Raw genomic sequence first — 15,466 nt, forward strand, 5'->3', positions numbered from 1 at the left:
ATGCGCTCCTCTTGAGCCCTGCCCGCTGGGGGAGGAGGAGACGAAACAGTTCCAGCACCCGTGTTCTCGCCTGAGGAGAAGAGCTGACCGGGAAGGAGGAGGGGAGGCAATCGAGGAGAGAGAGAGGGAGGGGAGGGGGGGGACACCAAGACTCAAGGAAGAGTGAGAGAAATCGACTCTAGGGAAAGAGAAGAGTGTTTGAAAGAGAGAGCGTTTGTGAGCAACAGGGAGAGGAAAAAAAAAAAAACGGCGAAAGGGCAAGGCTTTTGTTAGCCGGTTGGAGAGGGGGAGGAAAGCGGAAGGAGGGAAAAAAAAGAAAAAAAAAAACATGTCTACAGTGAAGAGGCCAAGAGGAAGGGTAAGTGAGCTGCTCTGAGAGGTGGGAGGGAGGGAGGGACGAGGGGGAGGAGGAGGGGCCCGGCAGGAACTGAACAACCTCCTTTGCTACTGGCTCATGCTGCACTGCCGCCATCTTGAACTCATTGCTGATTCCTTTTTTTTCCTCCCCTTCATACTCATTTGCTGTGCTGTGTGAGACCTTATCAAGGCATACTAGATTTATTTTATACCTGCGCCCTCACTTTCTTTTCATGTCATACATCACTTTTTCAATCTCCTTTTTGAATTACGCTTAAAACTGTCCTGCTCTGTACTTTGTGTACAGTGTATGTGGTGTGTGTATGTGTTTGCCCTCCATGAGTTGAGCACATCAGTCACCACAGAGCTCACTACATGTGGAAACAGGCGGGAGGGGGGGAGTAGGAATATGAGAGAGGTGTCCAGCCCAAATGGAGCTTACTCTACCTTTTCATCGGCTGTAATGGTCCCCGCCGTTTTCCCGGGCCTGTGTGCTGCTAGAGAGATTGAAATCACTGCAGTGCTGGCAGGCTGTAATTTCAGTTATTTATAGATGTATTACACAGCTGCAGCGCTCTCCGTTTTGGTGCATTTTATCTTTTCTCTCTCCCTCTTCCTGTCCTTCTTGCTGATAGAAGCCTGTTTTGATTTTTTTTTTTTTTTTTTTTGACTCCTGCTCCGTCATGTGTACTCATGTTTTTCTGCTTTTATTCATTACTTTTAACTCCTCCTCTCTTTTTTTACACCATTAACTTGAATGAGAACATTCCAGCACGATCCAGTAAATTTCTTCCTAATAACCTCAGCAGTGTTGCACACGTGAAAATCATAATGCAGCTCTTGTGTGTATGTGTGTGCTTTTATTTTAACCCCCCCACCCCCCAACTTCCTTCTAAATGAATCGGTAGTTATTCACTTCCATCCCCCACTTTGTCAGTGAGGTTTAAGCTAATTGTATTTACTTATATAGCAGGGTAGGAGAAAGAGGGGAAAAAAGAGAGGCAACCAACCCTGCCTGGGTAGTGTAGGCATACGCAACACATTTTTAGATTAGGTCATCCATTTATGGGTTCCCTTTTGGCTGAGCTCAAGGCCCACAACAAGGCGCCTGTGTGGGCATAACCGCAGTCACACCATTTATTATTCATATATTATCATGTGTCAGGCAGGCTGGATTATTTATGTCTGCAGGGCACACTGTAACCTGCTACAATGGAAAAGTGTTTTTGTTTTTTTCCTCTACCAAAAATCCACTAGCGGAGTCAGGTAGGGTTCTGAGAGTTTTAAGTGAGTAACGGGCTGAGTGAACCAGATCCACCCACCACCCACAGCATCAGAGGTGGGAACAGAAACAAGCTCTGCTGTCTGACACAGCCTTCAGAAGGTCTCATCACTCTGAATGAATGAGTGATATTTTCATTGTTTTGTATATTTTTCATAATACATTCAGTGCTGGTTACCTGTTTTTTCTTTGGAAGGTATATAGAAATCTGATTTCTCATCAATTATTAGAAGTTATTAGAAGAAATTTGTGTCATTTTTTTGTGTTTTATCAAACACAGAAAATGTGTTTCGAACAATTTCTGTGGTTTGTGTTTGAATCTTTAAATCAGTACAACAATTTTTTAAAATCTTTTATTTTTTTTTTAGCCTCGAAAGAACGCCAATGGTCCCGGTTGCCAGGTGCGGGTCCACAGCCCCCCAGTGAAGAGCAGCTCATCGTCCTCCTCCTCTTCCTCTTCATCTTCATCCTCATCTAGCTCCTCATCAGAGAAGAGGGTGCCACGGAGGACACATCAACAGATGGAGTCATCTCAGCAGGAAAAACAGGAGAAGGCCAATAGGATAATATCAGAGGCTATTGCCAAGGCCCGGCAACGAGGGGAGAAGAACATCCCGCGAGTTATGAGCCCAGAAAGCTTCCCCAGCTCTTCGGCTCAGTACAAGGCACACCGCGACCGGGAGCACAAGGGAAACGGCAAGGCTCGACTCAAAGAAAAGGCTTGTAGGAAGGCCTGCATCATTCCCTCCTCCAAGTCGAAGCAGAAGTCCAAGATTGGGTATGTAGAGCTTAATGCTATTCTGTAAACCACCGCAGTGCAGTTTGTCAAAAAAATAATCCACTAAGTAGAGCTTTGATCTTATTTCTGTTAATTCAGCGCATGCCTGAATCGCTGTAGCATGAACTCAAATCAGCATGTGACATATGGCTCTGGTTGACTCCCTGTCATTATACAACTACCCTTCAGAGACAGGGCTGCAGATCATTGTTTGAATGATTAATTTTCTCTTACACTGCTTTTATACTTATTCTTTTTTAGCAGTAACAACTTAAAGTAAAGATCATTGTGATATCTTAGCTCATAGTTGGACACAAAGTACAGTTATGGACATGATATCCAGCCCATAAAGATGTTTCATATCATGCAAATGCACAGTGGCTGCAAATCTCTTTAAAATGCTGCACAACTGCATGTTTGGTGGGTTAGCAGGAGTGTATTTGACTTATTAAGCCTGCTTTTGTACCATTTGATTTTGTTTCTAAAAATTCACTGCCACACATGTTCTTATGTGCTTCTGAAGATCGAGGCTCAAAGTTCAATATTTACTGCACGTCGTAACAATAAACTAAGCTCAGTCATCAGCATAGACATGGGAAGAGTAAACAAAGACTGCATTTACATGAGACTGTGCTGCCTAGTACGTTTAGGCGAGTAGTGCTGATGTATAGATACCGTAATCTGGCTCCCATCCCCCTCTTTTTAACTGCTATAAGCAAGTGTGGAGCTATAAGCCACACCCAGTGTAAGCTATTAAAAATATCAGCTGGTGCAGATGTGAATGCAGAGGCATGGAGACAAAGGAGGAGCGTAATGATCAAATATGGTAATGTATGATTGAACAGCTAGGGGTGAAAAAGGCATTAAACCAGCACAGAACAGTCCTGCACTTTTTGGACCTAGTGTGGGAGACTGACAGTGGTCAAAAATCTGGCTGGTAGCTCTGCTGATTAAGAATAAGATGAGCCTCTCAAAGAGAGAAAGGCTGTAGGGTATAATGGATTTGCTTGTTATGTGTTAATGTGTGTGTGATAATTGGAAATCTGAATTAGTGAGATGATGGAGGTTTCGTGGTGATACAGTCCACTGTTGTTGGAGTTACTTGCATGGTGGAGCTCAGAGCAACCCCAATGTCTCGGTTGTTGGATTAATTGAAAGGCCGCTGATAGTCTCAACACAAGCTCAGTTTTGATTATTATTTTAATGCTGCTGGAGTATTATATTCATCTGTGGGAGACCAAATTTAAAAACAGGAAGATTTACAGATCTGTTCCCTCCTGATCATGTAGCATCCATTGAGAAGCAGCTGATAAAACCATCAGCATTTAATCAAATGCAATCTAAGACTTGTTAGTCTTGAAGGGCAGCTGACAATCTATCTGCAGTGTGTCATTTAAATGTGTCACAGATAGCAGTCCTTGTAACAAGGTAATGAACTGTGTAATTCAAGTAACCATAACTGGCCTACATGTGAAGAAAACACCAGATCAAGACTCGGGCAGCAGAGCCTGTATATGAATCCTTCTAATGACTCAACTTTCTTTTATACTTCATTATATCTACAGGAATCTAGTCAGATAATGTCTGTATCTGACAGGCTTAAAAAACCTTTTTCAGTCACTAAACCTCAAATTTGTTTTCCAGATTTGTATATATATTTTTAAACCAGTTTGAGTTTAGTTTTTTCATCATAGCTACAAGCTTTCAGTTATACAGGAACAACTGAAGGACCCATGTGTGACTATAAGTGTAGGCATATTTGTAAACATTCAAGTCTTAAAATGATCTAAATTTAAATTGGGCCTGTATTTAGTGAAACAATAGTTTTTTTAGTTTTTAGAGCTATTTCACAACTCGTCAACTAATATTCTGTCTGAACCGGTTTACACACAAAAGGCCATTATATGTTGCAAGTTATTGGCTGAGTCTCACAGCTATTATAATTATATCAAATGTGCTTCATGTTTACATAAAACCAGAACGGCATATGTGACTCAGACACCTTTAGTGCACAGTTGTAGTTGCTGTTCACATTTGTAGCTTTTTCTCTGTTCCTCCCAGTTACTTTTAATTGCCAATAGAGTTTGAACATTTGTTGATATGAGAAAATGAAAAACAATCAATTAGGAAAATCCTTTTTTCAAATAAGAGGTATTAAATATTAGCCATAAGGACTAGATAACAAATATATATTTGGCTCTTAATGATCATGTTAGGTTGAGGAAATGAGCTAAAAGAAACAGAGTTTGTCTTTACCCTTTAACAAGCTTAATAAAAATAAATATAGTAAACTTATTAAATTCTTTTTCTTAAAGTGCAGTATTAAGCTTAGTGTTTTTTTAAAGCTGGCATGTCTAGGCCTTGAAACATGAGAAGTCAGAACATGATCACGCTCATGGCGCTGCAATGTAAACACAAAACGACAACAAAATTAACACCGTCTTAGCTCCAGCAGCAGATTGTCCATTCATGACGCCGCTCCTTTTTCAACACTTGCCTTTGTACTTAACTTAAGGTAGCTAGCTGTGGTTTAAATTTATGAATAATAATAAAAAACTACAGTAAATGCACTGAAATGAAGAAGTGACTACCTGCGGATGTGAGACAGACAGCAGGAAGCGCTTTAGTTTGACAAAGCCTACCTGCTGTAATCTGACACTGTTGGGTTGGTTGTACCTGTTGTAACAGTAAATAACAGTGTTGGGGCAGCATCTGCTGCTGAATTTTTAAAGCTGACATTTATATTTCGATTAGTAGCCTACTGGTCTCTTTTACACACGAAATCTATACATTTTACTTGGATGAAGGCTGTGGGTATGTTGCAGTGTTTCACATTTGGACTTTAGCTCTGTGTTCACTTTACCTTTCGTCATTAACGTAACCACTAAAAATGGGGTCAAATGAGTTAAGTCAGTGAAGTCGTGGTGTTGAGGTTGTACTTTAGTCCCATTCAGGATTTACTGTTGCCTGTTGCTTAAAACACAAAATACTGACATTTTTGAATGAAAATCTAGTGTTTATGTATTGAATTAATTTTGTTAAGATTGGGATCTGTGGAAAGTTTTCATTTTGTAAGTATGTCTCCGTACAGCTACATACTCAGTTATAGTTATGTGATGAGAACAGTGGTGATCAAGATGAGTTGCCTTTGTGGTGACATGAAGCCTCTGGTGAGCCATTCATATCAGGGAAGAGTCTTGTTCAAATGAACCACTAGGATTTCCCCATAAAATGTTAATGCATCTCAGGCGCAAAGGTACTAGACTTCCAATAGTCATTATTTTAGCCTCTGTCTTATGAGGGAGTGTGCAGGACTGTATACAAAAAGCTTGGGCTTGTATGTGTACATGTTGTCGAGTGTGTGCTTAGTGTTCCCCTGTATTGTCTGATGGCTCTTTAACCCTATAATGCTGTATGTATCATATTTAATACATACCATTTCTGAGACCTTTTGCATCACTTTATGGTAAATCTGATACTTGTATTCTGGCCCCTGGTGGATACAATAATAATAAAATAATGCACTACAATGATTTTGACATGTACAGTAATACATAGTGAATATACAAAACTTCATTAATTCATTTTCTATCCTGCTTATTTCAGCTCAGGGTCTTGAGGAAGCTGGCACCTAGCCTAGATTCAGCTGGTGAGAGGCAGGGTATACCCTGGACAGGTCACCAGTCTACCGCAGGACCAACATAGAAAGACAAACATACACTCACGCTTACTCCTAGGGAGTGACCAATTAACCTAATATGCATGTCTTTGGGCAGTGGGTGGAAGCCGTAGTACCCTGAGAGAACCCACGCATACACAGGGAGAACATGTAAAGTCCACACAGAAAAGCCTCTGTTTGAACCTCCCCCCAGCCAAGGCTCGAACCAGTGGCCTTGTTGTGAGGCCATGGTGCTAACCACCATGCAGCCCCATACAAAGATTATGTTTGTTAAATATTTTCTTACATTTTGTTAAAGGGCTAAATTAAGACTTCAGATTTAAAAAAAATTGACTTCTCTCCCCATTTTTTTGGTTTGGGCTTTAAAGGGTTAAAGAATGAAGGGTAGGATAAGACTATTAACTCTAATTGTCTGTGTACTGAAGGGTTTGTTTCTCTAAGAGCACAGCGCCATCATTACTGCCTACTGCATCTTTTTATTAGAACCACTTCTGCTGAATTCCTGGCTAGTGTCTGTTTAGCTCTTTTGCTCTACTAGCTGTTTTGGACGGAAATTATGGGTCATATCACATGAAAAACTGCCTGGCTAATGTGAAACATAAATGAAAGTCGATATCATAGATGGGAAAAGAAGTTACACTTTTGTCTTTTCTATTTCTGCTGTAAATGTGCTTCAGCATTAATTAGGGCTCCTGATCTGAGAGATTTTTTTAAAGACACATCAAGCTGCATTTTAAAAAAAATGTATCATTTGATGTTTTCTTTAGTACTAACAGGATATGGTAAGTTAAAATCAGCTATAATAGAAACTAGTTTAACATTCCTTCTCATTTCATTGACTTTAGTCATTCAGAGTAAGCTGAACTTTAATCATATTTAAAAATGGACAAAGAGGTCCAGTTGTATTTAAACAAATTATAACATCAGCACGTTTACACTGGTCATTAAAAAGGAGTTGGTCCTGAAGCATCATATCCACTGATTTTATATTTAGAATAGAAATACTTTATTAATCCCTTCAGAGAGCCCTCAGGGAAATTTGGGTATCAAAAGGCATACGTTGCACTATATTCATTCATAGTTCAGTGTTTGGCCCAAGGATGCTTCAGTTTGTAGACTGGGAAGTCAGGGGTTGAACCAGCAAGCTTTCAGTTTAAAGTAACCACTCTCATGTGAAACTTTTCTTACAATTGACTACAATGTTGAGGTTTGGCAGCCATATGAAATTTGTGCTAAAGCAAAGCTTATTTCACAGCTGACATTTTAACCCATCATACTCAGAGCAGTACAGCTAATTGATGCTTTTTTTTTTTTTTACAAAAGATGGAAGCACTGCTTTAGTTGGAAGATCAATGTGTTTTGGATTGTGAAGACATAATAGTGATGTCAGGTTAAAGTATGTGGCCTGAATCTTTGTTTTGTTTTTTTGTTGGGATTTTTTTTAAAGATATGTAAAGCTTCATTGTGGAGAACCGAGCCTGCAGAGGTCACATATAAAATCTTAAGTGGAGCTAAGGCATTGGTAGATTATACATTTTGGCTTGTCTGCTCTGAAGATTAAGTTCACTTATCAAAATATGAACCAAGACAATCCACCCTTGGGAAAGTCGAGGCTTATTGTACAGGCAAGGCTTGACCGATCACAGCTCTCTGCAGGCTGACTTGTGCTTTTCTCTGCAGCCTACCTGCTGAAAAGTGCCCTCATATAATCATGAGATGAAAGCACCGTGCTGCACATTCCCTTTTTTGTTTCTCCTCCCCCTCCTCTTTACATTTTTTTTCCTAATATAAATTTAGTTCCTCTAGCTCGCTCAAAGCTGTGTATCCAGTGTTGCCTTCGAGCAGGCATGTTCTAAATATGCTGATATTACGAAGCAGCAGGGTAGCAGAAAAAATCAAACAAAATGGTGCTTGTGAGATCAATTACATGATAGAAAATGGAGGTTTAAGTCTGGTATATATGCTGCAGTGTATAGCTGTTCATATTTCAGTCCTCGCCTGTTTGGCGTCTAATCTCTTCTCCCTCACTTTTTTCATTAGGAAAAGCTAAAGCTGTTTTTTAATTGTTTTCCTAGTTAATCCCTCGCAGGGTGCATATGTCTACGTGTTCATGTGTGCCGGTGTGTGATTTATTTTAATGCGTTTGTGCTTCTGCATATAATGCAAATTTGAGTGTGTGTGTGAGGGGGGTGCTGCCTGTTTTTAAAATGTTTGCTGAATAAAAGCTGAATAAAGCTGAAATCTCATGCGGCCATGTGCACTGTGCTGATACAGTATTTGTCTTTTAGAGGAGGCATGATGGAGCTTTTACTACTGTTTCCACCCGTTAGTTATGTGGCACTGAGATTATAGCCTTCCATTCATAAGAAGGGGGATTTCCCAACAAGGATGAGCACTACTGTGTCAATAAACCCCTCAGGATGAGAAACACATGCAAACACATACACAGCACGCTTAACATTAGTATGGAGGATAAGTCGGTCATTTACAACAAGAATTTCTGAGGCAGACCAACTGAAAGGGTGCCATCATTCTCCAACACGTTGAAGCACCATCATGCAGTCTTGGCCTGCAAAGTGCTATCCAGTCTTGATTCTATTAAAATCAAACCCTCACTCGTACACTCCCAGTGGCGGCATGCCAACTAGGGCAGGACAACACTGGGGGGACAAGGGATGGGGGTTATTTGGCACAATAGGGAAATTGGTGCCAAAAAAGACTCTAACAGCAACTAGCCCATTACTCTCAGGGAATAGCTTGAGGTAGCGGATCATCAGGGATCACTCAGCAATGTCAGATCAGGGGCAGCTGTAGTCTAATTAGAAATGCAAGATGGCTTGAAAGCCTGGTAAAGAGGCGCATAGACAGATCTCAGTTACATCACTAAGAATAATTGTGTGCACACAGGTTAAATAAGAGGATGCATGCTCTTCTTGGCTTAAAGAAATCACAAGATTTGAGAACTGAAAGATGTTTAAAATCATCAGAATGAAACTAAATCCTCATCAAATTGGACATTTTACTGATGAGTTATTGTTTTAAATGGCACAAAAAGGAGCAGAAATCTACTAATTTGAACATGATTCTCCTAAAGATAAAAAAAAACTAAACTAAGTATAAATTTCACAGGGGCTGACTTTGTAAGGATTAAAAGAAATGTTGGACCTTTACTGTTACTTGTAGAGCAGTTTTTGGTTGATTTGTTTTATTTTGAGCAGACAAAAGAAAAGTTCTACTATTAGAGTAGATTTTTTTTTAAAAAAAGAGAGAAAATTAAACAAACAAAACACAGCCAAATAATCAAAGAAATTAAATTTAAGTATCAAGCTCAAAAAGGAGCAGGTTGAAGTAAAAAAATATTTATTTTATTTATTTTTATAAAATTTTATTTCTTTAACATAGAGATGTTGCACACTCTTATGCATATCTGCCGCCCTACTTATACCTCTACATATTAACATATACTATACATATTCTACATATTTACACCCATATACACATATTTCATTTGATTTTATTTTAAACATGTTCTTTAATTTACAATATTTACATCTTCACATTTCATGTCTGAAAAGGAGTAAGCAGAAGTAAACTTGTATAGTCCTACCCCATATCCGTACACAGACATACAGATTCACACATACCCCCATATACATACACATACATACACATACAACAGTAAATTGATAAATTCACATATTATTACTTTCTTGATACATTTTGAAACCATTTCCCTGATTTTTTTTTTTTTTCTTAAACTGATTGGTGTTTGGCCGTTGCTTGAGTTCTTAAGTTTATGCCACAATCTTACAACGTACACTGTAATGCACATGCTTTTCATAGTTGTTCTCACTTTTAAATTCTTCCTTTACTTACTTTAAACATTGTTGCTGTTTGTAACGCTGCCAAATCATAGAACATAAGAGTTCTTAACTTCAAGAAGAGTTTGCTGGTATGTTCCCGATATCCCATTTTATAGACAGTTCTTCTTGCTTTTTTTTTCTTCTTCTTCTTTTTGTATGTATAATAGTAACAAAGACATTTTGAGTGTTTCACCATATTCCACACAAATTTAAATTCATATTCATATTTTCCAGATATCATTGATTATTAGATGGGCTCTATTTGTAAAGTTCTTTTCAATATCATGATGTATCTCCAGTGAGAAGGTTTGACTCACAGCAGATACTCCTGAGTGTGCATAAGTCATCGGACTTGTGTCCTAATAATACAGGGTCAAATCGCTTTTCTTATATTATTCCTGTTTATCCAAACTGTCTGAAAACCAGCAAGGGTAACCATAGGAACCATGGAATCCACCATAATTACCCAGTAACCACACATAATTTTGAGAGGTTAGCTCATTCATCATCCAGCAATTATACAGTGTCCCTGTTGATAGATGGAAAGTATGGCTTGAATCTCTTATTGTTTAGAAGCATGCTTTGTCTGGATCCAGCTTATCGCTGTGTTAGCTCCATTCCTCTACTGCAGCTCTGGGTGTCACCCTCTGATTTCTACAACCTTGTCTTGTTCAGATTGCCAACAGCAGCACTGTTGAAAGAAAGTGTTAATAACATGCTTCTAGAGAAACCTAGCCAAAGTCTCCCAACCAGCATGTACAGAGATGGTGAAGCTAAACAAAAAAAGTCAATAATAATAGCAAAGGCAAAAATTTACCAAGTTTGCCAAAGAAAGTTAGAAAAAGTTAGAAAATTGAAGAAGCCACTGAGATGAGCTTCATGCCGACTTGTGCTTGCACTCACATCAGACTGCTGGGTGCTTTCACATACTTATATCGCTGGATATACTCTAATTCATCATGGTGCATTTAAACTGCCTGTGCAAAAATGTTTTTTTTTTTTTTTTTTTTAATCAGAGGGATTTGACCCACAAAAAATGAAACTGACTGCTTCTGCTCAATTTCTAAAGTCTTGGCTTTTTCTTTGGAATTTTAGTTAATATTCTTCGGCTTGTTGGCCAGCGATTCACTCAGAGTGCATGCACATTAGCGCCAATGTTATTAAAGCCCTGGGTGGTCCAGTTTATCTGCCACAGCAGGGTGGAACAGGCTGTAACCATCACTAAGATGTGGGTTATGTGGTTCTGTTTGTGCCTGTGTGAAGTATGTACAAATACATGCACAATGTATACAGTGTATACTTTTCCTTATTTTAAGACTTAATTACCCCATCTAGCTGGTGTATATCGCTGTCTGTACCTTTTATTTTTGCCTAAAATGATGATTTCCCAGCCTTCAAAAGTTCAAGTTTTCCCATGTCAGGAGATGGATATTTCCGTCCTGTTGTATACTGTTAGCTGCTGAGCTGCTGCTGCTGCTGATGTTAGAACATTATGTTCAGTCCCATTCAGCTGCTTCAGTACATTTTTGTTTGTTTATATTTCATAAGTTGTTTTTTGTTGTTGTTGTTGTTTCGTGTGTGTGTCTGTGTGTGTGTGTGTGTGTCTCTTTGACCTGGCACATTGGTCAGCCAGCCAGAGGAAGTGATGTCAATGTGAACATCACCACCCACATTAACAGATACACTCCCCAAAGCCACGTTGCATAGCGACCATAAAAGTGTCACTGTCAAAAGTGATTTGTGAAACGTAACATCACCCAGAGGGGGCAAGGACACCCGTGGAGGCACGGCTCTCCGTCATAGTGCTGCTGGAAGATCCGTTTTATACTTTACAAACATTTTGTGAATTTGTGGAGATGCCCTCAAATTTAGCCCGTTAGACACCTTTTTAGTTCTTAGTTAGGCATGAATTTATACGTTTTTTGACTACTGTAAACATTGCTGCTAAAATAAGCCACCGAGTGATTATTTGTCAGAGGATTTGTTGTGTTTAACTAAAGAAATGTGGGGGAATGTTAGCTGCTTTTTCCAGCCTGTTTTGTTGTGTGAGACTCTGCCCTCATTAGATTTGCACCTTTCATGCATACTAAGAAAGTGTCAAGTCTCCATCTTTGAATTTAATGGGAAAAAAATTCAACAGCACAGTCGCAAGAGATGGAAGGAGATAGTGGAGTTAGAGGAGGTCAGAGGAGAGCTGAATATCTTATTTATATGCTTTCTTGTTTACAACATTGCACTCAATTACTGAAATTACAGGTATTTTGCTGTTTTGTCAGTTCTTTACTGTTCCCACGCTTTGGAGGATGGTTTTCTTGTTCAGTTTGTTGACGTTTGTTTGGTGTCTGACTGTCAAACAGAAAGATCGAAGAGGAGCAGAGATTGGCCAGAATGGGAATCTTTGTTCACATGCAGACTCTAATATAATCTCATATGAACCAGCCCCACAGAGACATCCTCGTAGCTGGAGACATACTGTGTTTGTATGCGTGGCCTATGGAGCATGTCCCTTTTTGGGAAAGCGGGGGTGGGCTTGTTGTAAGTGTGCAAGCTTGGATGAGTGCAAGAGACTTTTCTGCTGTTAACATGAAAGCAGTGTTTTTATTTTCCCAATAACATCACATTAAAGCAGAGATTTGATGGCTTGCTAGAGATCATATGAATGGAGGAGCACAGGATAAAAGGTCTATGTATGAATGTGTGGCGAGAGAATATCTTTGGAAAGGTCACAGAATATTATGTGACAGTGACTGGAGAGGAAATGAAGAGTTGGAGCCTGAAACATTTATATAAAGTAAAAGCTTGTCTGTTTACTGTGCTGCCTGCTGATATTTCTGCCCCTGGTTGCTTATCATCAGACTATCTTTGTGTTATCATAGTATATGTGGACATTGTTAGAATCTTTAAAAACGAATAAGCAAAATTACTGTAAATTTTAAATAAAAGTCGAGAATCAAATGACATTGGTCTGAATATGTAGAACTGGAGGGAGTGATGGATTCCAGTTATTTTATAATGTGATTATGATAATACATGTAAGAATTCCTGACAGTATTTCCATTGCTATTGTTGTTTCGTAAATTTAGCTAAAAACTGGAAGCTCACACCTGTACAGAAGCATACTGTGAAAATGTAAAGCCTTGCTGGAAATACATCCCTAAGTGATGGTGTGCAGAGCTGCCCAGGTGTATTTATGCACAGATTTGATCAATTTTATCAAACTGTTGAAATTCTGCCAAAGTTGTCATGTAAATTTGCTTCAAAGTAACGTCTTCCAGCAGTTTCTGCCTCTGACAAGCTGCCGCTTTAACCTGCGTTTGACATTATGATCAACCTAATGTTAATTTTTTAGTTATTAATTTATGTAAGTCCAAAACATGTTTTTATTCTGGTTTGCTGAAAGATTTTTTTTCATTTTTACTGACATTATTGGCTGATCTTCTGCTCTTTTACATGCCCTCATTTGTTGATCTGGGGCAATTAAAAATCTATGTCTTTATTATTTGTAGATTTTTAGTATGTTTTAGTAGATTTTCTCTTACAGTTTTTCTCCATTGTATCATAATAGATTGCGCGATCCGCCTGGCAGCACAACAAGTCTATGTATAGGTACAAATAATACAAGCTTAATTTGAATGCAAGGCTTCAGTGATTTACATAAACAAGCCAGTATTATCTTTAGACTGTTTTGATGCCTCTTTAGGATATCCTGAAACTTCAGTAAAATGTGATTTTTTTTCATAGATTTTTATGCTATTATTAGTCTATATACCTACAAATAATTTAATAACTCGCCTAACTAACGAAAAATAACAGCCATCACATTTCAGTGAATTAAGTTACCGTAATAAAAATGGAAACCAGACTTTTGTCCTTTCATCAGTTTCACCAGTTTTCAAACAGGCGATCATCTCAAAATCAGCTCAAATAATTGTAATTACATAATAATTATTAAGTCTCATTAGTCTGTGTCATCAGGTTTGATGTAGATCGTATTTTAGAAATCCATAAAACCTATTGAAACTATTGAAAATATATGTAAATAATATAAACTTAAAGCCAGTTTTAATTGCTTTGATCCTCACTCCATGTTGTTTTTTTGTCTTTTTCAGGAAAATTGTCATCAAGTTTGGAAAAAGGAAAAAACGAAAGCCAGATTCTTCAGAGGAGGAGTCAGATGACGATCCTCCCCCTCGACACACTTCTAAGGACGACTCTGTGAGTTCCCTTTACGTAGAACACACACTTGCAAACACTCGTCTTTGATATGATTGGCTCTGGGGTTCTCATGCTTGGGGCTTTTGTTACTAATGTTAGCAGCTTTTAATCAAATTAGCAACACGAGCTTTAAGCTGTGATTTCTGCTTTAACATTGAAAATTTAGGTGGTTTTTGACTGAGTTTTAATTTTACTCAGCTGTGAAGTGTGTGTTGCTGTCTGTGGTGTCACAAAGGCAGTGTGAAAAAATAGAAAAAGCAGACTCTTTTTTTCTCTCTTCATTTTCTGGTATCATTCAGCTAGCGAGCGAGTGAGTGAAGTGATGTCCTCGGCCTGAGTGCTCACACTGCTGCTGAGCACAGAGGAAGCTTTAGTTTGAGTCTAGAAGGATTGACTCTGGTTCATGTGAAGGTCATGCAGTGGGTGGCAATCTCAAGTGCACATTCCTATCTGTGTTGATGAAGAAAACTGACAACAGTGTAGGATTATCTAGGTCAATAGCAGCTTTACTTGCACATGCAATACCTAATTTTACCATTGAAAGCAAGTTGAATGGTGCTCGGTCTCAATTGCAGTTTTAATTTAAAAAGGGATATTTCTCACCACCACAGCCTTTTAAATTCAAATATGACCTTCCCTTTATATTTTTTCTTTAATTCAGGCATTAAAATCACATATTTAGTACCATACAACGATGTTATAGCAAGTTAAATACTGCTCTCTTATAATTGGATCTTATTCTGGATAGAAAAAGCCATTTTTTTGGGTGTTCACTATATCATAATGATAAATTTTAAGATGTCTCGCATCAACGATAGCTACCAAATACAATTTTAATCTATATATCCTAGCGATTTAAAGAAAATTTGGCTAAGCTGTGAAACTATATTGGGCTCAACACACGGGGGGCGACCAGCGACAGGTGAACCTCATCGCCACCCTGGTTAAACCGAACACACGGGACGCGACAAACAGCAGCAGCAGTGTCTCGATTCGCGTTCTTTGATCGCTTTTCTCCCAAAAATTTGATTGGTTATGATATTGGAGGGAATTTTGACATTTTCCAACCAGTCCGTGACAGACAAGACATAAAGGATGAAGAGTCAGAAGATTTTGCAGAGAAAAAGTCAACCCTGAGTTTATCGGATGTTATAAAGTAGGAAACAGCTTTGTGAATATCGTCATTTGATGGCGGACCTCAGGACGATCGGACACATTCACCCTGGCGCCACGCGGCTGCTTTTTTATTTACATCTCTATCATCTTTGTGTGAAGTATTGTAAAGTATGGGA

General features: G+C 38.8%; 1 protein-coding gene across 5 annotated transcripts in view; it reads left to right on the forward strand.

Annotated features, from left to right (window-relative positions):
- The window catches only part of chd9 (chromodomain helicase DNA binding protein 9), a 78,079-nt gene that overhangs the window by 35,325 nt on the left and 27,288 nt on the right, over window positions 1-15,466 (forward strand). For 4 of the 5 annotated variants that reach the window (XM_041970089.1, XM_041970172.1, XM_041970258.1 and 1 more), the window contains exons 3-4: window positions 2,008-2,417; window positions 14,069-14,174. In XM_041970089.1, the coding sequence (XP_041826023.1) occupies window positions 2,008-2,417; window positions 14,069-14,174 (516 nt within the window). Of the gene's footprint in view, window positions 1-7; window positions 359-2,007; window positions 2,418-14,068; window positions 14,175-15,466 lie in introns of those variants that run through there. The other variant, XM_041970414.1, reaches the window with a different exon arrangement.

Source organism: Melanotaenia boesemani, chromosome 1 (genome assembly GCF_017639745.1).
Source record: "Melanotaenia boesemani isolate fMelBoe1 chromosome 1, fMelBoe1.pri, whole genome shotgun sequence".
Lineage (NCBI taxonomy): Eukaryota > Metazoa > Chordata > Actinopteri > Atheriniformes > Melanotaeniidae > Melanotaenia > Melanotaenia boesemani.